The sequence below is a fragment of the Eubalaena glacialis genome, chromosome 3 (assembly GCF_028564815.1).
Source record: "Eubalaena glacialis isolate mEubGla1 chromosome 3, mEubGla1.1.hap2.+ XY, whole genome shotgun sequence".
NCBI classification, from domain to species: domain Eukaryota; kingdom Metazoa; phylum Chordata; class Mammalia; order Artiodactyla; family Balaenidae; genus Eubalaena; species Eubalaena glacialis.
In genome coordinates, this window is record NC_083718.1 from 168,043,445 (window position 1) to 168,065,622 (window position 22,178).

General features: G+C 42.9%; 1 protein-coding gene across 6 annotated transcripts in view; it reads left to right on the top strand.

The window, feature by feature from the left end:
- CSMD2 (CUB and Sushi multiple domains 2) overlaps positions 1 to 22,178 on the top strand; it is a 661,810-nt gene that overhangs the window by 99,470 nt on the left and 540,162 nt on the right. For all 6 annotated transcript variants that reach the window (XM_061184511.1, XM_061184512.1, XM_061184513.1 and 3 more), the window contains exon 3: positions 17,978 to 18,090. In XM_061184511.1, the coding sequence (XP_061040494.1) occupies positions 17,978 to 18,090 (113 nt within the window). The remainder of the gene's footprint in view (positions 1 to 17,977; positions 18,091 to 22,178) is intronic.

Consider the following 22,178-nt stretch of genomic DNA (forward strand, 5'->3'; position numbering starts at 1 on the left):
TTCACTGTACTAATGGACTCCAAGGCTCCAGATCAGAGTTCGTGGAGATAAGAGTTTCATTCTGGTCTTTCCCATGGGTCCTCTGTCTAGTGGAAACAAAGCCATGTCCCAGTGAGCTCTGCCCACGGCTGTGACCTGTCTCTGAGGTTCAGCATCTGACACCCATTGGCACTCAATAAGTAACTGAGGAATTAAAATTGGATTGACCTTGAGAGGCAGCCTATTCCCTCCCCAAGCAGGTGTGACTGCCCACGTTCTTCTGTCTGTGGATGGACCCAAGTAGCTTCCCCGGAACCTCCGTCCTTGCGGTCCTGGTTCTCGCTCATCATTTCATGAGGACGTTGGTGTGTCAGGCATGGACTGTCAGGGATTTGAAGATGGTTCTCTCCTGACCAATTCTCTTTTACTTTCCATGCCCACTTCCTTCAACTGTTCCTCACCTGACAGAGTTCCTTCAAGGTCTCACCCCAACCCTTGTGCCTCAGAGCCCAGAGGCCCCAGCTTGGGAAGTTGGTAGTCAGTCAACTGAGAGCCTTGGAATTCTCAGACATGGGTACTATCTCCTGGAGTCAGAAGACTACCTTTTATTTTTACAGGTAGGAATATGCAAATGCTTCTCTTGGGTGGAAAAAGTGTCATATCATTGCATTTAAGAAAAATTTTGACCTAGAGCCCCCACTCATGAAGGTGAGAAATCCCATTTCAGCCGTTGTTGCAGTTCCCCCAAGCAAGTCTTTCACAGACTTCAGCATTTCAGGAGGGTCCCCCCGGTCTTCAGGCCACACTGGCCACTGCTGATATGCTCAAGGCCTCAGTGCTTCTTGCAGGTGGGCAGCACCAACTCAGCTGCATCTGGGCCAAACTTGGGTGGGGATGTACCATCCCTTTTGTGGACAGTCCAGCCTTGCCGGGTGCCCCATGGAGCAATTCCCCTCTAAGGGTCTCTCCCTTCCTCGGTCTCCACAAAGCAGGGAGGGTGCAGTTCTGAGCCTGGGGCAGTCTCACCTTCCCACCTGGGCTCACTGCTTCCTCTCCACCCTCCCTCCACTTCCCTCTGTCCCTTCTTCCTGATAGCCCCATTAAAAACCCCTCTTCTTCCTGGAGATGTTCAGAACAGGCTGCTTTTTCCTTGTATCTCACCCCGTTTCGTGGGTGTAGGGAGATGGCCAGAGTCAGTAAGTGTTACTTATACCATGTCCAGCTGTCTCCCCCTCCTGTTGTCTATCCTGGCAGCATCACGATGAACTGTGACACTGTGTGTCTGCCCCTGGAAATGACAGATAACCCTCCATTCATTCATTCAAAAATAAATACAAGTCTCCTACATACGAACATTCAAGTTGTGAACTTTCAAAGATGCGAATGTGCATTCGCATGTCCAGTAACGTAAGTTAGTTCGTGTGTCTGGTATACATTGTCACGTGCGTGCATCCTCTACAAGTGGTTGCGCTTTTGTGTACTTTACTGTACAGTACTGTATAGAGTACAGTAGTACAGTCTTTATTTCAAGCCCGGGATGTCTGGAAGCAAGCATAAAAGCAATGGTGATGTAGCTGGTACTGCTAAGAAGCGCCAGGAATTGGAGGCCCAGAGAAAGGACGAAGACAGACAAGAGGAAGAACTAACTGAAGAACCGAAGGGATTCATGATGCAGGAAATGGCAAGGGGATTTTCTTTATTTGAGGAGGCACTGTTAGTTTTTGAGCACAGCACCTGAACGTAGAACAGTACACGAAGGTTGCAGCAGCCGTTCAGAATGCAATCCAGTGCTACCGTGTCATCTATGACGAGAAAAAAAGGGCTACTACCCAGACATCACTGGATCATTTTTTCAAGAGGGTAGATAGAATTGAATCCAGAACCTGTGCCTTCAACGTCAGGCATGAGTGAAATTGCAGCTTGCCCTCCGTCTCCTATTGCTGACGATCCTTCAGCTCTACCATCTCCCACCTCCTCTCCCTCCTCCAGTCAGTAACTTCTTGCCTGTTCACTCGATGCCAGCCCCTGTATGCCAGCTGTTATACTGTACTACTGTACTTTTCAAGATACTGTACTGTAAGATTTAAAATGTTTGCTTTATTTTTTGTGTTTGTTTTTTATGTATTATTTGTGTGAAAAGTATTATAAATGTATTACAGTACAATACTATATAGCTGATTGTGTTAGTTGGGTACCTAGGCTAACTTTGTTGGACTTATGTACAAACTGGACTTACGAAAGCACTCCCCGAACGGAACTTGTTCATATGGAACTTAGTGTATGCAATGAATTGGACAAGGATGGGGAAAGCAAACATATCCACTGCTTTCATGGAGACCTGAACAAAATATTCACAAAAATAATAAAAATATTTACCCCAAAAAACATCTTATTAGGAAATGTGCTAAATACTAGCAATGAAAAAAAAAAGGATAATTGTCAGGATGGGCCATGTATGGCTGTGTGTATTAATCGCACAAATAATACAAATATTTTCTGATGCTTTGACATCTTGGGACTTTGCTGACCCAGGAGAGGCTGCCCCTCTCAGGGTTAGCAATTCTAAGACACAGCAAACTACTCTTCTGGGAGTGAGCCTTTTATATGCAAACCAACGAATTCAGAGCCCACCCACCTCCTTTACTGAGCTGTTACCTGTTAAGCCACCGTCCCCCTGCCCTAAGCACCCCAGGGTCAGATGTCAGACAACTACGGGGCAGTCGCCTGCTTACCCTGCCTCACCCATTCCTTCCCCTACTGCAACCCCAATTAAGGCTCTTGCTCACATTTTCCTCCTATGCCTTCTACATCCTGAGCAACCCTGGTGCTTCCCCGTGTGGCCCTGTGTGGCATGGTACGCTCCCTCCCCCACCTTTGGGAACTGTAACAAACTGTCTTTTCAATGGCAATTGCCTCCTCATCTGTTGCCCTCACCATTCCTGTATAGTAATAAAAATATACACTTTGGAACATTGTGGTAACAAACAACCCTCAAATCTCCAAGGCTTAACTCACTAAAAGTTTCTTTCTTGCCATACTACATGTTCAAAGGTGGTGTGCAGGGGTTGTCTGCTTAGTGGAATCACTCAGACACCCCGGCTGAGAGAGACCCAGAGTCACTGCAGGAGGGAAAAGGGAAGAGGGGAATTTGGCGAAAGGAACCCAGGCTCCTCGAGGCTCCCTCCTTGAAACAGCACACTTCGCTGCTACCCATTCATCCTTGGCAAAGCCAGTGCCATGGCCAGGCATGAGCTCAGCAAAGGTGGGGAGGGACTGTTCCACCAGTGTCTGAAAGGAAAGCTGGAGATACGTGAAGAGTAGCAGTGACCTGCACGGGGACCTTCGAGAATGCAAAATAGACAGACTAGTCTGGGAGGTCAGGAATGTACATTTCTGAAAATAATGTTGACATTTGTGAGGAGACTTGAATGATGAGAAGGGGTTAATCAAAGAGGTGGAGGGGATGTGAGAAAATGTTCTGAAGAGGAAACAGCATGTGCAAAGGCCCTGAGGGTGGGGGCTTGGCCAATTGAAGGAACTGAAACAGCAGTGTATCAAGGAGGAGGGTGGGAGAGAGGCGGGGAAGAGGATTTTATCGCTGACACTGTTTGGGGTGCAGACTCATGGTGATAATAAGTAGACTTTTCAAGTCTGCTTTATTATAGTTTTCAAGTTCTCCACAGGAAATACACCCCTTATTGCCTGCACTCTGGGCTGACTGCTGCCCCCACCCTTGACCAAAGAAGACTGGAGGGGCTGGAGCCAGGCAGGCTTTGTGGGCCTCCTTAGGGATTTTGGTTTTAATCGTAAGGACAGTTGGAAGCCATTGATGGATTCTGAACTGGGACAGTGAGAAATTTGGGGTCATGAGCATCACCAGTTTCCAAGACTCTGGGCTCCTCTGGGCAGGGAGACAAGCCAAAAAAAGGCTCTTGAAGAAGTGGAAAATCCAAGAAGCCTTGATAAAGCGAAAGAAGAGTATTAGCTTACATCTATGGCCATGCCATCTGTTTGCAAAAGCTGTTCTGCACACATTTTAGAGTCAACAAGAAGATAACCAACAGCAATAGGAACCTCTTGCCTTTCCTGCCATCATTTTACCCCATTTCTCTAATAAGTCTGGATTGCACTATTGAACAATACCTCACTCCTTTCAATATAGTATTTAGACTTGTCAGATAAAAGATGTGAAAATCTGAAAGTTTTATTCACTTATTCCGACATGCAACGTGATATCTCCTCCTGGCTTGTGGGGTCATCAACTTGTCTGAAATCAATTCAACAATAAGGAGTGGGTGAGGGAAGAGCAGGCCGCAGGGCAGAGGAATGATGCAAGTATCCAGATGGGGAGACTCAAGCTTGCCCACCCCCTCCAGCTTTAGCACCTTTGAGGAACCCTCCATGTTAGAATTTATCTCCCAAGCCTGGGAAAGAGCAGAGCAGTGGTAAATATCTGATTAGAGAAAATGCCTAGTAAGCTGCAATTCCATATATTGCAAGTGATAAAACTGTAATTGTTTGTTGACAGTGTACATTAGCTCTTTGCAGCTTGTGTCAATATAGTACCAAGAAACTAGGGTCTAGGAAGCTTTAATGGCAGCTCAAAAATATCGTGGAACTAGCTAGGGGAATAAAATCAACAAATTTTACTCATTGGGAAGAATGTCATTTCCAGAGACGACTTCAGGGGAGAAGTGGTCATGCCTTGGTGAGGTGTGAGATTTCTGCATGGATCTGTATGTTGTTGAGTGTCTGGGAAGGGCACCAAGGCATAATGCTGGTGCACATGGGTGAGAGGCAAGTTGCAGCTGCTGTGAACTGGGCCCGCTTGGGGGTAGAGACAAAAAGGGGATGGGGCCTGAAGTTCAGATCCAGATAGAGGTCTGAGCCCTTTGGGGATAATTTGGTATTTTGATATCAGGGTCCACTGGGATCCGCAGTCTGGCATTATCATACATGACTATCTGGGGGTGGAGAAGGATGTCTGGTGCATGGGCAAGTTGGTGGGAAACCAGTGAACAAGAGAGTGGTGGGCTGGGGGCCAGGGTTGTGGTTCTGGTGGTCAGCCATTTCCAGCAAGGACCCAGCCAAGGATGCACGTGTGTGTGTTTGGTGGTGGGTGGGGACATTGTTGGGGTTGAAATGAACAGGAGGCAGCTGAACGGAGGGACCCACCAAGAACCAAGTAGCAGCTCAAGGCTCAATCTAGGTAGACGGAGTTTATGTCAGATTTAATGGAGGACCGAGGTGCTGTCCAATAAAAATATAATGTGAGCCACATATATGATTTCTCAAAACTTTTAATTTTGAAATAATTATAGATCCACAGGAAGTTGTAAAGATAGTACAGAGATGTTCCATGTACCCTTCTCCCAGATTCCCCCAATGGGTACATCTAATGTAAGTACAGTACAACATCAAAACCAGGAAATAGACATTGGTGCAATGTGTGTGCGTACATCTATGTCATTTTATCATGTGTGGATTCAGGTCACCACCAGTGCAATCAAGACGCGGAATTGTTCCATCACCACAAAGATCTCCCTTGTGCTACTCCTTTATAATCACCCCAATCCCCTTCCTCTCACGAGACCTAACCCCTGGCAACCGCTCATCTGTTTTCCATCTCTTTAATATTGTCATTTCCAGAATGTTATATAAATGGAATCATCTGCTACGTTATCTTTTGAGATAAGCTTTTTTTTTTCACTAAGCGTAATAACCTAGAGATCCATCCCAGTTGTTATATGTATCAATAGCCCATTCGTTTTTTTTTTTTTTCGTTGTCATCATTGTTATATTTATTATTATTATTTTTTAAACATCTTTATTGAAGTATAATTGCTTTACAATGGTGTGTTAGTTTCTGCTTTATAACAAAGTGAATCAGTTATACATATACATATGTTCCCATATCTCTTCCCTCTTGCATCTCCCTCCCTCCCACCCTCCCTATCCCACCCCTCTAGGTGGTCACAAAGCACCGAGCTGATCTCCCTGTGCTATGCGGCTGCTTCCCACTAGCTATCTATTTTACATTTGGTAGTGTATATATGTCCATGACACTCTCTCACCCTGTCACATCTCACCCCTCCCCCTCCCCATATCCTCAAGTCCATTCTCTGGTAGGTCTGTGTCTTTATTCCCGTCTTGCCACTAGGTTCTTCATGACCTTTTTTTTTTTTTCCCTTAGATTCCATATATATGTGTTAGCATACTGTATTTCTTTTTCTCTTTCTGACTTACTTCACTCTGTATGACAGACTCTAACTCCATCCACCTCATTACAAATACCTCCATTTCATTTCTTTTTATGGCTGAGTAATATTCCATTGTATATATGTGCCACATCTTCTTTATCCATTCATCCGATGATGGACACCTAGGTTGCTTCCATGTCCTGGCTATTGTAAACAGAGCTGCAATGAATATTTTGGTACATGACTCTTTCTGAATTATGGTTTTCTCAGGGTATATGCCCAGTAGTGGGATTGCTGGGTCGTATGGTAGTTCTATTTTTAGTTTTTTAAGGAACCTCCGTACTGTTCTCCATAGTGGCTGTATCAATTTACATTCCCACCAACAGTGCAAGAGGGTTCCCTTTTCTCCACACCCTCTCCAGCATTTATTGTTTCTAGATTTTTTGATGATGGCCATTCTGACCGGTGTGAGATGATATCTCATTGTAGTTTTGATTTGCATTTCTCTAATGATTAATGATGTTGAGCATTCTTTCATGTGTCTGTTGGCAATCTGTATATCTTCTTTGGAGAAATGTCTGTTTAGGTCTTCTGCCCATTTTTGGATTGGGTTGTTTGTTTTTTTGTTATTGAGCTGCATGAGCTGCTTGTAAATCTTGGAGATTAATCCTTTGTCAGTTGCTTCATTTGCAAATATTTTCTCCCATTCTGAGGGTTGTCTTTTGGTCTTGTTTATGGTTTCCTTTGCTGTGCAAAAGCTTTTAAGTTTCATTAGGTCCCATTTGTTTATTTGTGTTTTTATTTCCATTTCTCTAGGAGGTGGGTCAAAAAGGATCTTGCTGTGATTTATGTCATAGAGTGTTCTGCCTATGTTTTCCTCTAAGAGTTTGATAGTGTCTGGCCTTACACTTAGGTCTTTAATCCATTTTGAGTTTATTTTTGTGTATGGTGTCAGGGAGTGTTCTAATTTCATACATTTACATGTACCTGTCCAATTTTCCCAGCACCACTTATTGAAGAGGCTGTCTTTTCTCCACTGTATATGCTTGCCTCCTTTATCAAAGATAAGGAGACCATATGTGCGTGGGCTTATCTCTGGGCTTTCTATCCTGTTCCATTGATCTATATTTCTGTTTTTGTGCCAGTACCAAACTGTCTTGATTACTGTAGCTTTGTAATATAGTCTGAAGTCAGGGAGCCTGATTCCTCCAGCTCCATTTTTCGTTCTCAAGATTGCTTTGGCTATTCGGGGTCTTTTGTGTTTCCATACAAATTGTGAAATTTTTGTTCTAGTTCTGTGAAAAATGCCAGTGGTAATTTGATAGGGATTGCATTGAATCTGTAGATTGCTTTGGGTAGTAGAGTCATTTTCACAATATTGATTCTTCCAATCCAAGAACATGGTATATGTCTCCATCTATTTGTATCATCTTTTATTTCTTTCATCAGTGTCCTATAATTTTCTGCATACAGGTCTTTTTTCTCCTTAGGTAGGTTTATTCCTAGATATTTTATTCTTTTTGTTGCAATGGTAAACGGGAGTGTTTTCTTAATTTCACTTTCAGATTTTTCATCATTAGTGTATAGGAATGCAAGAGATTTCTGTGCATTAATTCTGTATCCTGCTACTTTACCAAATTCATTGATTAGCTCTAGTAGTTTTCTGGTAGCATCTTTAGGATTCTCTATGTATAGTATCATGTCATCTGCAAACAGTGACAGCTTTACTTCTTCTTTTCCAATTTGGATTCATTTTATTTCTTTTTCTTCTCTGATTGCTGTGGCTAACACTTCCAAAACTATGTTGAATAATAGTGGTGAGAGTGGGCAACCTTGTCTTGTTCCTGATCCTAGTGGAAATGGTTTCAGTTTTTCACCATTGAGGACAATGTTGGCTGTGGGTTTGTCATATATAGCCTTTATTATGTTGAGGAAAGTTCCCTCTATGCCTACTTTCTGCAGGGCTTTTATCATAAATGGGTGATGAATTTTGTTGAAAGCTTTCTCTGCATCTATTGAGATGATCATATGGTTTTTCTCCTTCAATTTGTTAATATGATGTATCACGTTGATTGATTTGCGTATATTGAAGAATCCTTGCATTCCTGGAATAAACCCCACTTGATCATGGTGTATAATCCTTTTAATGTGCTGTTGGATTCTGTTTGCTAGTATTTTGTTGAGGATTTTTGCATCTATGTTCATCAGTGATATTGGCCTGTAGTTTTCTTTCTTTGTGACATCTTTGTCTGGTTTTGGTATCAGGGTGATGGTGGCCTCGTAGAATGAGTTGGGGAGTGTTCCTCTGCAATATTTTGGAAGAGTTTGAGAAGGACAGGTGTTAGCTCTTCTCTAAATGTTTGATAGAATTCGCCTGTGAAGCCATCTGGTCCTGGTCTTTTGTGTGTTGGAAGATTTTTAATCACAGTTTCAATTTCAGTGCTTGTGATTGGTCTGTTCATATTTTCTATTTCTTCCTGGTTCAGTCTCGGCAGGTTGTGCATTTCTAAGAATCTGTCCATTGCTTCCAGGTTGTCCATTTTATTGGCATAGAGTTGCATGTAGTAATCTCTCATGATCGTTTGTATTTCTGCAGTGTCAGTGGTTACTTCTCCTTTTTGATTTCTAATTCTATTGATTTGAGTCTTCTCCCTTTTTCTCTTGATGAGTCTGGCTAATGGTCTTTTTGTTTCTCTTCTCAAGAACCAGCTTTTAGTTTTATTGATCTTTGCTATCATTTCCTTCATTTCTTTTTCATTTATTTCTGATTTGATCTTTATGATTTCTGATCTTCTGCTAGCTTTGGGGTTTTTTTGTTCTTCTTTCTCTAATTGCTTTAGGTGCAAGGTTAGGTTGTTTACTCGAGATGTTTCCTGTTTCTTGATGTAGGCTTGTATTGCTATAAACTTCCCTCTTAGCACTGCTTTTGCTGCATCCCATAGGTTTTGGGTCGTCGTGTCTCCATTGTCATTTGTTTCTAGGTATTTTTTGATTTCCCCTTTGATTTCTTCAGTGATCACTTCGTTATTAAGTAGTGTATTGTGTAGCCTCCATGTGTTTGTATTTTTTACAGATCTTTTCCTGTAATTGATATCTAGTCTCATAGCGTTGTGGTCGGAAAAGATACTTGATACGATTTCAATTTTTTAAAATTTACCAAGGCTTGATTTCTGACCCAAGATATGATCTATCCTGGAGAATGTTCCATGAGCACTTGAGAAAAATGTGTATTCTGTTGTTTTTGGGTGGAATGTCCTATGAATATCAATTAAGTCCATCTTGTTTAATGTATCATTTAAAGCTTGTGTTTCCTTATTTATTTTCATTTTGGATGATCTGTCCATTGGTGAAAGTGGGGTGTTAAAGTCCCCTACTATGATTGTGTTGCTGTCGATTTCCCCTTTTATGGCTGTTAGTATTTGCCTTATGTATTGAGGTGCTCCTATGTTGGGTGCATAAATATTTACAATTGTTATACCTTCCTCTTGGATCGATCCCTTGATCATTATATAGTGTCCTTCTTTGTCTCTTGTAATAGTCTTTATTTTAAAGTCTATTTTGTCTGATATGAGAATTGCTACTCCAGCTTTCTTTTGATTTCCATTTGCATGGAATATCTTTTTCCATCCCCTCACTTTCAGTCTGTATGTGTCTCTAGGTCTGAAGTGGGTCTCTTGTAGACAGCATATATATGGGTCTTGTTTTTGTATCCATTCAGCCAGTCTGTGTCTTTTGGTGGGAGCATTTAATCCATTTACATTTAAGGTAATTATCGATATGTATGTTCCTATTCCCATTTTCTTAAATGTTTTGGGTTTGTTATTGTAGGTGTTTTCCTTCTCTTGTGTTTCTTGCCTAGAGAAGTTCCTTTAGCATTTGTTGTAAAGCTGGTTTGGTGGTGCTGAACTCTCTCAGCTTTTGCTTGTCTGTAAAGGTTTTAATTTCTCCATCAAATCTGAATGAGAGCCTTGCTGGGTAGAGTAACCTTGGTTGTAGGTTTTTCTCCTTCATCACTTTAAGTATATCCTGCCACTCCCTTCTGGCTTGCAGAGTTTCTGCTGAAAGATCAGCTGTTAACCTTATGGGGATTCCCTTGTGTGTTATTTGTTGTTTTTCCCTTGCTGCTTTTAATATGTTTTCTTTATATTTAATTTTTGATAGTTTGATTAATATGTGTCTTGGTGTGTTTCTCCTTGGATTTATCCTGTATGGGACTCTCTGTGCTTCCAGGACTTATTAACTATTTCCTTTCCCATATTAGGGAAGTTTTCAACTATAATCTCTTCAAATATTTTCTCAGTCCCTTTCTTTTTCTCTTCTTCTTCTGGGACCCCTATGATTCGAATGTTGGTGCGTTTAATGTTGTCCCAGAGGTCTCTGAGACTGTCCTCAGTTCTTTTCATTCTTTTTTCTTTATTCTGGTCTGCAGTAGTTATTTCCACTATTTTATCTTCCAGGTCACTTATCCGTTCTTCTGCCTCAGTTATTCTGCTATTGATCCCGTCTAGAGTATTTTTAATTTCATTTATTGTGTTTTTCATCGTTGCTTGGTTCCTCTTTAGTTCTTCTACGTCCTTGTTAAATGTTTCTTGCATTTTGTCTATTCTATTTCCAAGATTTTGGATCATCTTTACTATCATTATTCTGAATTCTTTTTCAGGTAGACTGCCTATTTCCTCTTCATTTGTTAGGTCTGGTGTGTTTTGACCCTGCTCCTTCACCTGCTGTGTGTTTTTTTGTCTTCTCATTTTGCTTATCTTACTGTGTTTGGGGTCTCCTTTTCACAGGCTGCAGGTTCGTAGTTCCCATTGTTTTTGGTATCTGTCCCCAGTGACTAAGGTTGGTTCAGTGGGTTGTGTAGGCTTCCTGGTGGAGGGGACTAGTGCCTGTGTTCTGGTGGATGAGGTTGGATCTTGTCTTTCTGGTGGGCACGTCCACGTCAGGTGGTGTGTTTTGGGGTGTCTGTGGCCTTATTATGATTTTAGGCAGCCTCTCTGTTAATGGATGGGGCTGTGTTCCTGTCTTGCTAGTTGTTTGGCATAGGGTGTCCAGCACTGTAGCTTGCTGGTCGTTGAGTGAAGCTGGGTCTTGATGTTGAGATGGAGATCTCTGAGAGATGTTCGCCATTTGGTATTACATGGAGCTGGGAGGTCTCTTGTGGACCAGTGTCCTGAAGTTGGCTCTCGCACCTCAGAGGCACAGCCCTGATGCCTGGCTGGAGCATCAAGAGCCTTTCATCCACACGGCTCAGAATAAAAGGGAGAAAAAATAGAAAGAAAGAAAGAAAGAGGATAAAATAAAATAAAATAAAGCTATTATAATAAAAAATAAGAAAAAAAATTATTAAGAATAAATTTATTAAGAAAAAAATTTTTTTCAATTTTTAAAAATAGATTTATTAATTTTTTATAATTAAAAATAAGAAAAAAAATTATTAAGAAAAAAATTTATTAAGAAAAAAAATTTTTTTAATAAAAAATATGAAAAAACTTATTAAAAAATTTTTTTAAATTTTTTAAAAATAGAAAATAAGGAAAAAATTATTAAGAAAACATTTATTAGGGGAAAAAAAAAAAAAAAAAAACGGCCAGACCTAACCCTAGGACTAACGGTGAGAGCAAAGCTATACAGACAAAATCTCACCCAGAAGCATACACATATACACTCACAAAAAAAGGAAAAGGGGAAAAATTAATATATCCTGCTCCCAAAGTCCACCTCCTAAATTTGGGATGATTCGTTGTCTATTCAGGTATTCAACAGATGCAGGCACATCAAGTTGTTTGTGGAGCTTTAATCCGCTGCTTCTGAGGCTGCTGGGAGAGATTTCCCTTTCTCTTCTTTGTTCGTACAGCTCCCGGGGTTCATCTTTGGATTTGGACCCGCCTCTGCATGTAGGTCCCCTGAGGGCGTCTGTTCCCCGCCCAGACAGAACGGGGTTAAAGGAGCAGCTGATTCGGGGGCTCTGGCTCAGTCAGGCCGGGGGTGCGGGGGGGGGGGGGGTGGGGGTGGGGAGGGAGCGGTACGGAGGAGGCGGGGCGAGCCTGCGGCGGCAGAAGTCGGCATGACGTTGCAGCAGCCTGAGGCGCGCCGTGCGCTCTCCCGGGGAAGTCCCCGGATCACGGGAGCCTGGCCGTGGCGGGCTGCACTGGCTCCCAGGAGGGGCGGTGTGGAGAGTGACCTGTGCTCGCACACAGGCTTTTTGGTGGCGGCAGCAGCAGCCTTAGCGTCTCATGCCCGTCTCTGGGGTCCGCGCTGATAGCCGCGGCTCGCGCCCGTCTCTGGAGTTCGTTTAAGCGGCGCTCTGAATCCCCTCTCCTTGCGCGCCGCAAAACAAAGAGGCAAGAAAAAGTCTCTTGCCTCTTCGGCAGCTGCAGACTTTTTCTCGGGCTCCCTCCCGGCTAGCTGTGGTGCGCTAGCCCCTTCAGGCTGTGTTCACGCCGCCAACCCCAGTCCTCTCCCTGGGATCCGACCGAAGCCCGCGCCTCAGCTCCCAGCCCCCGCCCGCCCTGGCGGGTGAGCAGACAAGCCTCTCGGGCTGGTGAGTGCTGCTCGGCGCCGAGCCTCTGTGCGGGAATCTCTCCACTTTGCCCTCCGCACCCCTGTGGCTGCGCTCTCCTCCGTGGCTCTGAAGCTTCCCCCCTCTGCCACCCGCAGTCTCTGCCCGCGAAGGGGCTTCCTAGTGTGTGGAAACCTTTCCTCCTTCACAGCTCCCTCCCACTGGTGCTGGTCCTGTCCCTATTCTTTTGTCTCTGTTATTTCTTTTTTCTTTTGCCCTACCCAAGTACGTGGGGATTTTCTTGCCTTTTGGGAGGTCTGACGTCTTCTGCCAGCGTTCAGTGGGTGTTCTGTAGGAGCAGTTCCACGTGTAGATGTATTTCTACTGTATCCGTGAGAAGGAAGGTGATCTCTGCGTCTTACTCTTCCGCCATCTTGCCTACCTGTTGCTATATTTATTAGTCCATTCGTTTTTATTAGTGAGTAGTATTCCATGGCATGGAGGTACTGCAGTTGGTTTAATTATTCACCTGTTTTAGGACATTTTTGTTGTTTTCAATTTGGGGCTATTCCACAAACAAACAAACAAGCAACGCTGCTCTGAACAATCATGTGCAGATTTTTGTGTGGACACCAGTTTTCATTTCTCTGGGACAAATGCCCAGGAGTGTGATTGCTGAGTTGTATGAGTAGTGTATGTGTAGTATTTTTTAAAAAGAAATTGTCCATTTTCCAGAATGTCTGTACCATTTTACACTCTACCAGCAACGTATGAAAGATCCAGTTGCTGTGCATCGTTGTCAGTCTTCGGTGTTGTCACTATTTTTATTTTTATCTGTTCTAATGGTGTGTAGTAATATCTCATAATGGTCTTAATTTCCCTTTCCCTAATGGCTAATGATGTTGAACATTTTTCTTGTGCTTATTTGCCATCCACATTATCCCCTTAGTGAAATGTCTTTTCATGTCTTTTGCCGATTTTCCAATTGGATTGTTAGCTCCTTGCCTTGTTCTCAGTCTTAGGAGAAAAGCATTCAGTCTTGCGCCATTAAGTGTGAGGTTAGCTATAGGATTTTTGTAGATGCTCTTTATCAAGTCAGGAAGTTTCCTTCTATTCTTAGTTTTATGAAAGTTTTATTTTTATTTTTGATTTTATATTGGAGTATGGTTGATTCACAATGTTGTGTTAGTTTCAGGTGTACAGAAAGGGATTTAGTTATACATATTCATATATTTATTCATTTTCAGATTCTTTTCCCATATAGGTTATTACAGAGTGTTGAGTACAGTTCCCTGTGCTATACAGTAGGTCCTTGTTAATTACCTATTTTACATATAGTAGTGTGTATATGCCAATCCCAACCTCCCAATTCATCCCTCCCCCTCACCTTTCCCCCTTGGCAACCACAAGCCCACCCTCTAAGTCTGTGAGTCTGTGAAAGTTTTTTGTTTAAATCAGGGATGAGTGTTGAATTTTGTCAAGTGCTTTTTCTGCATCAATTGATATGGTCATGTGATTTTTCTACTTTTGGCCTGTCAATATAGTGACAGGCCAATATAGTGGATTAGGATCTCCACAATATATCATCAGGGCTCTGTCTGTCTTCTCCCTGTTCAGCTTTGTCTATATCTATATGAGATATCATTTTCTCTAAAGCAGATGGATTTTCAAATATTGAACCAACCTTGCATCCTTTGAATTAGACCCCACTTGGTTATGGTGTATAATTATTTTTGTGTATTGCTGAATTCTCTTTGCTAATATTTTGTTAAGGCATTTTGTATTTATATTCTGTGGGATATTGGTCTTTAGTCTTCTTTATTTGTACTGTCTTTGGTTTTGGTATCAGGGTAATACCTCATAAAGTGAGTTTGGAAGTGCTCCTTCTTTCTCTGTTTTCTGGAAGAGATTGTAAAGAATTGGTGTAAATTCTTTATACACTTGGTAGAATTCTCTATTGAAACCTTCTGGGCCTGGGTATTTCTTTTGGGGGAGTTTTTTAATTACAAATTCAATTTCCTTAATAGCCATAGGGCTATTCAAATGATTTATTTCATAATGGGAAATTTATGGTAGTTTGTGTTTTTCAAGGAACTGGTCCATTTCATCTAATTTGTCAAATGTATGTGTGTAATTTGTGACATTTCCTTATTATCATTCTGATAACTACGGGCTTCATTTTCCCTAACCTTTGCCAACTCTGGATATTTGCCAATCTGAAAGATGAAAAATGAGTCCCGTGGGTTGAGTTTTCATTTTTTTTTTTTTTTGATATTAACTAGGTGGAGCATCTTTCTGTTTCTGTTCGTATGTATCCTTTGCTCTTTTCCTCCTTCCCTGTTTACCTTTTTCATATTAATTTTAAGTGTTCTTTATAGATTATGAATACTAACCCTCTTCCTGTCATATATAATACATAATCTTCCCAGTTTTCACTTTTTTCTTTATCTTTTTTACAGTTTTTTTTTTTTTGCTTTTAATTTTCATGTAATTAAATCAATCAATATTTTCCTTTAAGACATGTGGGGTTTCATGCTGCATCTGTCAGTACTCAATCAATTTCAAGAGATAGAACCCAAATCAAACTAGTTTAAGCAAAAAAAAAAAAAAAAAAGAAAAGAAAAGAAAAAAGGAAAAAGAAAAGAAAGAAGGAAGGAAGGAAGTGAAGAATGTTGGCTCATGTAACTGGATGCTACAGGGGTAGCTCTTTCTGCATGGCTGGATTAGGATCTCCACAATATATCATCAGGGCTCTGTCTCTCTTCTCACTGTTCAGCTTTGTCTATATCTATATGAGATATCATTTTCTCTAAAGCAGATAATCTCTGTGTAATGATAAAAAGAACTGCTGGCAGTTCTGAGCTTACATTCTAATGATTTAGAATCCCCAAATAAAGGACTCTCGAAGTCTGTATATCATATCCCATGGAAGGACTCAGAATGACTCTGCTTGGGTTATATGTCCTCCTCCCCCTTCTCCCTGCCTTGAACCAGTCCATAAAGATGAGAGATGTGCCATGATTGGTCATTTGCCCAGTTCTGTGGCTAGCGAGCAGGTGGGGTATCTGTCACAACCCCATACAACGATGGGCAGGTAGAAGCCAAAGGGGTTCTTTAAACATGTCACACTTAGAAAGACCTTTACCAGCGTAAGAGGATTTAAAATAGTTTGTTTCCTTCTAATATGTATGGTTTCAATATTTGACATATAAATTTTTTGCTCATGTGAGAAAGTGAGGGACATAGAGACAGAAAGACAGACACAAGGGTGGGAAGAGAAGATGGGGTGATGTAGGGATCCTTTGCTGGGTGTTTTGATACCTGAAGAGAAGATGGCCTTGAAACTTATTTGTTCCCCCCTTTTACAGTTTGATTACTTTTCCTTCTCTTTTCCTTCAGTTTATTCTGAGTTAACATAAATACTATAAGATTAGGATGGTGGGAAGGGCAAGGGCTTCACCTAGCACAGGGCTTTTCATGGTGGGCATTAGCAAATATCTGATTTAATTTGTTTGAACCCAGTACTCATGCCCTCCAGGGGATATCTGGGCATCCAGATATTATATAGCAATGGGAGGTACAGAGATGGATCCAGGAACACCACAGATATCCCAAACTACTTAAAAATGGAGGTAAAGGTACACTTTGAATTCCTCCCTGAGCCCTGCCGGGGGTGGGGGACGGTAGATAAGCCTCAGATAGCGGACAAAGGACAAAGGTGGACAGGAGCCTGGCCACCCCACCACCACCTTTGTGCACAATCACGTCACCTGTGGGGGCCACCATGTGTGGACACCCAGCAGAGGACAACTCCTTTCCTAAAATATGTTCCCAAGTGTTCAGTGAAAACTTCATTATTTTATCCTTTTAATATTAGAAGAATCTTTTAAAAATGACTCTCTTGTGCTAAAAACATATTATTTCAGGTTCAACAATTCCTTTTGTTTCACCCCTGTTTCTTTTTCTTTACTTAACTCACAGGGAAAAAACGTAAGCATTTTAATTTTAAAAGCACATACAATATGATCCCATTTGTATGACATTATTTCACTGAATATGATCTGAACTACTCATCCTTCCATCTCTTTGTACGTCAACTGTCAAGAACAATTATTTCTAGATTGTATTGGGTTTTTATTTTTTGGTTTCATCTTTTAAAAATAATAAGCACTTATCATTTCTATAAAAACAGTAGACCTGTTCCTTTTAGAGAATAAAGTCTATGATAAGAAGCATCCACATTCTGCTACTTAGAGTTGGATATATTTTCCTCTGTATGTGAATGAATATTGTCTATTGGTGATTATTCATTGTAAATTTGTGGCAAAGTCTACCCAGAGCCTCAAAGGACCTTAGCCAGAAAGGGAAGAGTCAGTGTTACTGAACCAAATGTGGGTCTGCTTGTCCACACGCAATAAAGGCAATCTACTGACAACAGGTTGTGGTTTATTGCAGGGTGCCAAGCAAGGAGTCCAGGTAGCTAGTGCTTAGAATGCCAAACTCCCTGAAGGCTTTCAGGGAAAGGTTTGTAAAGACAGGGTGAGGGAGGGGGGTTGTGGGGTAAGTGATCAGCTTGTGGACATTCTTCTGATTGTTTGGTGGTGAGGTAATCGGGAGTCAACATCATCAACCTTCTGGTTCCAACCGGTCTGGGGATCTATGTGCTGTGGGCAGCATCCAGTTAACTTCTTCCACCTGATGGGATTTTCAGCATCTGCAAAACAGCTCAAAGGACATGGCTCAGAATATTATCTGTAGCCCCTGAGGAGGAACTAAAGGTCCTTGACTTTGTTTAATGGCTAAGCTATTATTATTTTGTCTAGCTTGACTGTTTTCCTTTCTTTCTTCATTTTCTCACTTCTCTGATTAAATTTACTCTTTGGAACTCAGAGAAGGCCTAGGAGGCTACAGTTTTTCTATGGACAAGAGACAGGTGGAGGACATGGGGTGGGGGGAGTCTGTTCGGGGAAGGCCCCGTAGGGTCCTGCTTGGATACATCAGGAGAAGAAACTGGAGGAGGAGAAAGAGAAGAGCCATAAATGAGCAAGCCTCCAGGTCAGGGGTAGCCCATGGCTTCGGGGGAGTAGCCCCCCATATTTCTGTTATTGGTCTCCATCACCTTTGCTGGAAATTACTTTAACTTTGAACAGCTTGTATATGCCTGGCGTTTGACTTCTTTCATATCCTTCCCTGTGCCTAGATCAGCACCTTGCATCCAGCAGGTGCTCAATAAATGCTTAAGGCATGTTCAGTTCCCAAGGGGGTCATCCTCCCTCCATCTCACCTCTTTGTCTTTCAGGCTCACAGGCTTTCAGCTGCCGGCCACCGTCGTCAGCGCAGCCACCACCCTCTCTCTGCGCCTCATCAGTGACTACGCAGTCAGCGCACAGGGCTTCCATGCCAGCTACGAAGGTAGGTGCCTCGGCCCGGCCTCAGGAGCCTTATGTGTGAGGTTGTAATAGCTGCAGGCAGGGCTACGCTGCTCTTAGCTGCCGGGAAGGGCTTCTTCAGATTCAGAGCTTGTGCCTGTCCTAACAAGGCTGGTTACTAACCAGTAACTCAGTTACTTAAATTGCCCCTACTGCGTTGTTTCCAGGAAACTGAGACTTGAAATCGGAGCTGAGCTGCTGTCGTTTATGTTGAGGGCCTGGTAACATCTCCTTCTCTCCCCTTAACTGGGTTTTGTTGTGTTTTTATTTTTTAAATTCTGTTTTCTCTTGGGCTTCACTGTATTATAAGGTACCTTCGCTTGGTTTTGGAAATAAGGCAGATAGAAACCCTAAGTAAAAGACATAAAATAAGTAGCTGAAAAAATTTTTTGCTCACTATAGTGACTGCAAAGAGTCAGCTTTATATCATTCAGAGAAGAACAATCAATTTTTCCTTGATAGCACAGATTAGGGTTTCTTGGTTTGAGTTATGCAAATAATTTCCGCTTCTCTCAGCCTGTTTAAATATGGTGTTAGCATTCAAATTAACACTAATATCTTCAGATTATACACTATTATTATTATTAACTTTATTATGTTAGTTCAGAAGGTGGTACGTCTAGATCACTGTCATTTCCCTGGGAAATTTACATCTCATTAATAGGTAATTATGCTGCTCTTGGCTAAGACCCACACTGCTATTTTGTGTTGAGATCATTCATAGGCATATTTTAAGACTGTTAATGATAATTAATAACAATAATGACATAACACCCTAGTAAAGCATGCCAGTTATTTGAAAGCTTTCTTCCTCTTGCCTCTAAGAACGTAAAGAATAAGTGGTGCTTTCTTGAATGGAGCTATAGCAATATACAAATAGATACCACCTTTGTCTTGGCTAGGAGTATACCACAGAAAGAGGGCAAATCCTAACTCCCTCGGCAAAATTCACACCTGTTGGTAAGGGGTGTTTGGTGCTTTAACCTAAGCGATTGAGAGTTCCTGAGAAGGTCTCAGTTATTTTTAACTAAAGGTACTAAGAAGGCTCCAGAGAAAGTTTCACATGCCTTTAACTGGGGGCTTCTGACATAACTCCAGATTGCTTTAACTGAGGGCTTCTGAAAAGACCTACTTGTCTTTAAAGTGAAGTCTCCTGGGATAACCCAATTTCTTTGGAAAAAACAATCAGTTCCTCCCAAAAGCAAGCCTGTGATCTTGGTCATCCTGGTTCTGTCCTCAGCCTGGACCTTTGGCTCTGAACCCAAACTAAGTCTCTTTGAGTCTGAGCTACAACCTCTTGATTAAGTAAGAGAGGCCTCTTCAGAAGCTTCTTCCACAATATGTGGGCCTTGTGGGGACTGGCTGTGTTTGGGGATGGTGGGGGGAATGAGTCATTGACACTAGAGTTGGTGGCTGCAGAGATCCCAGGAGGGGCTGACACACAGCGGGACCCAGCTGGGCCCTAAAGCTGTCCTCATTTAGCAGACTTTGTGGATATTTGTCTGAGGCCTGGACTTTCATGAGGTTTTAGGAAAAATGTGTCCTGTTGATCCCTGACCACGTTGCCTGCTCTGGGAAACAATGCCAAGTGCTTCTCCATCAGGCAGAGCAGAGCTGAAGGTACATTCATAGAGCCTTGTAAAATCAGAGGTTCTAGCCTGGAATTCATGGGGAGGTCTACAGTAGGGCATCAAAGGTCTGCAAACCCCTTGTAATTAGAAACCACATTCTGAATGTATAAGGGTATATGTATTTTTTTCTTGAAAGGGTCTAGATCAGGGATCAATAAACTATGGCCCACCTGGCCAAATCCAGTTCCTGGCTTGTTTTCATAAATAAAGTTTTATTAGAACACAGCCAAGCCCATTTGCTGACATTGTCTATGACTGTTTACATGCACTACAAATTCAGAGTTGAGTTATTGCCACAGAGGCCACATGGCCTGCAAAATCGAAAATATTTACTATCTGGCCTTTTACAGAATAAGTTTGATGACCCCCGGTCTAGAGCTGTGCTATCCAATAACAGTAGCCTTTAACCACATGCCACTATTTATATTTACATTAATAAAAACTCAATCAAATTTAAAATTTCATTTCTCACTTGCACCAGCCTCTATCAAGTGTTCGGTAGCCACCTGTGGCTTGTGGCTACCATATTGGGCAGCACAGACAGAGAACATTTCATCATTGCAGAAAATCCTCCTAGACAGGGCTGAGCTCGGGCTTCCATCAGATTCACGAAGGGTCTGCGATTCACATGAGGTCATGAATCATTAAGATAAAGTGGAGGCCAGTGGGTCCCTCCTCCCTGCTGCCTGGCCCGGGGGTGGCAGCCCCGACAGGAGAAGGACCAATGGTACAGAAGGAAGGGCCCGCCCTCCATCAGCCACTTAATGGTGTCAGGTCTCTAAGTCATTGGCACTAAGAAGGGAAAGGCTCCAGGCAAGGCCCAGGCAAGCCCTGCATGGTGCAAACAGGTTGCTATAGCTGAATGACTCTCTCTGTAGTCACCTGGGCAGGGTTTCCGCCAGCACTGTGGTCTTCGTGGCTCTTGTGCTGCCTGGCAGAACGGCTCACAGGAGAGGCAGGTGCGGGGAAGCCAAGGCTGGGGCTATCACCAAACCCTGCCGATCTGACTCAGGACTGGACCACGGGGCAATTTGTGCATCTGGAAAAGTGTGAGTCGCACTGACTTTTGGGACACCCCCAGTGGAGGGGCCAGGAGGGGAGGTGGGAGGAATCAGCAGGGGCAGCCACTGCTGCGATGAACCATGTGATAGACTACATCCACAGCGGTCCTGGGCCCTCTTTCTCACTGGACTTCTCAACAAGACACAGGATGATCCCACATTTAGGGATATACTGATAAATTCTAGCTTCTTGGGCCTATAACTGAGTAGCTGGGTGACCTTGGGCAGATTTTTTCAAACTCTCTGGGCCCTGTTGGGGGGAAGGGGCGATCCAATGGTCAAAAAGACGATAAAGATTTGGCTCTCAGGGAAAGAAGTCAGCCCCTCCCTCCATTGCAGAGCCCACCTTAGTCACTAGGGCTGGACAGCAAGCAGACAGACAGACAGGCTCTGGAGAACTCCCCTCCCCCCAGCCCCGCAGCAGCCCGGGCTGACCCCGGTCAGGACAGCCCCCTCACATCCAGTCTTCTGGGTGTCACAGGACCTGTTTCTAAATGCCATCAGGGCCCCGCTCTTGCTAGCTCCCCTTGGCTGATGTCCCTGAAAGTCTGCTATCAAAGGGAGTCTCATCCTCCTCCACACTCCTTGGGAGAGTGAAAAGTGCAGATAAGGAACTGAACTGCTGCTCGGGATTTTGGAGAAAGGTGAAGTCAGATGAAGGGTGTCAGCTCAGAGCTGCTGCCGCTTCAAGGAAAAGATCAAAAAGGCCAATCGTCAAAGCCCGAGATGACAGGAGATGCTTGATTTGTAATCCCCGGAGGCAGGAGTGTGGGCTGCGGCCGTGGACAGGAGAGAAGGGGATCAACTTGTATTAAGCACTGACTGTATGCCAGGCACTTTACATACATTATCTCATTTAATCCCCGAGACAGCCCGGTGGACAGACGTTGCTATCTCCATCTTACAGATGCTGGAGCTGGAACTCAGGAGTTTTGTGTTCAGCTTTAAGGCTACTTGATGGCCAGGAGTTTTAACGTGACTTTTCTGGCTCTAAAGACTGTACTCTTCTCCTGCACTGCACACCCTGCAAAACTCCTGGAGGAAGGCAGAGACTGGTGACTCCCTCTCATGGGCAGGTAGATTGGAACTAAGTCAGAGGCAGGGTGGACACAAGAAGCCTGCCTTGGCTTCAGCGCCCCTCCCGGATGACTTGGGTCATCTCAGGGAATCAATAAGAGATATGTCCAGAGCCTCTCAGCTAGGGTTGCCAGATAAAATCTAGGATGCCCAGTTAATTTGATTTTTAAATTATTCCAGTTTTTTAAAATTTGAAAAAAACTTTAGTGTAAGTATACCCCAAATATTTCATGGGACATACTTTTACTAAAAAAAATTACCCGTTGTTTGTCTGAAATTCAAATTTAATGGAGTGTCCTGTA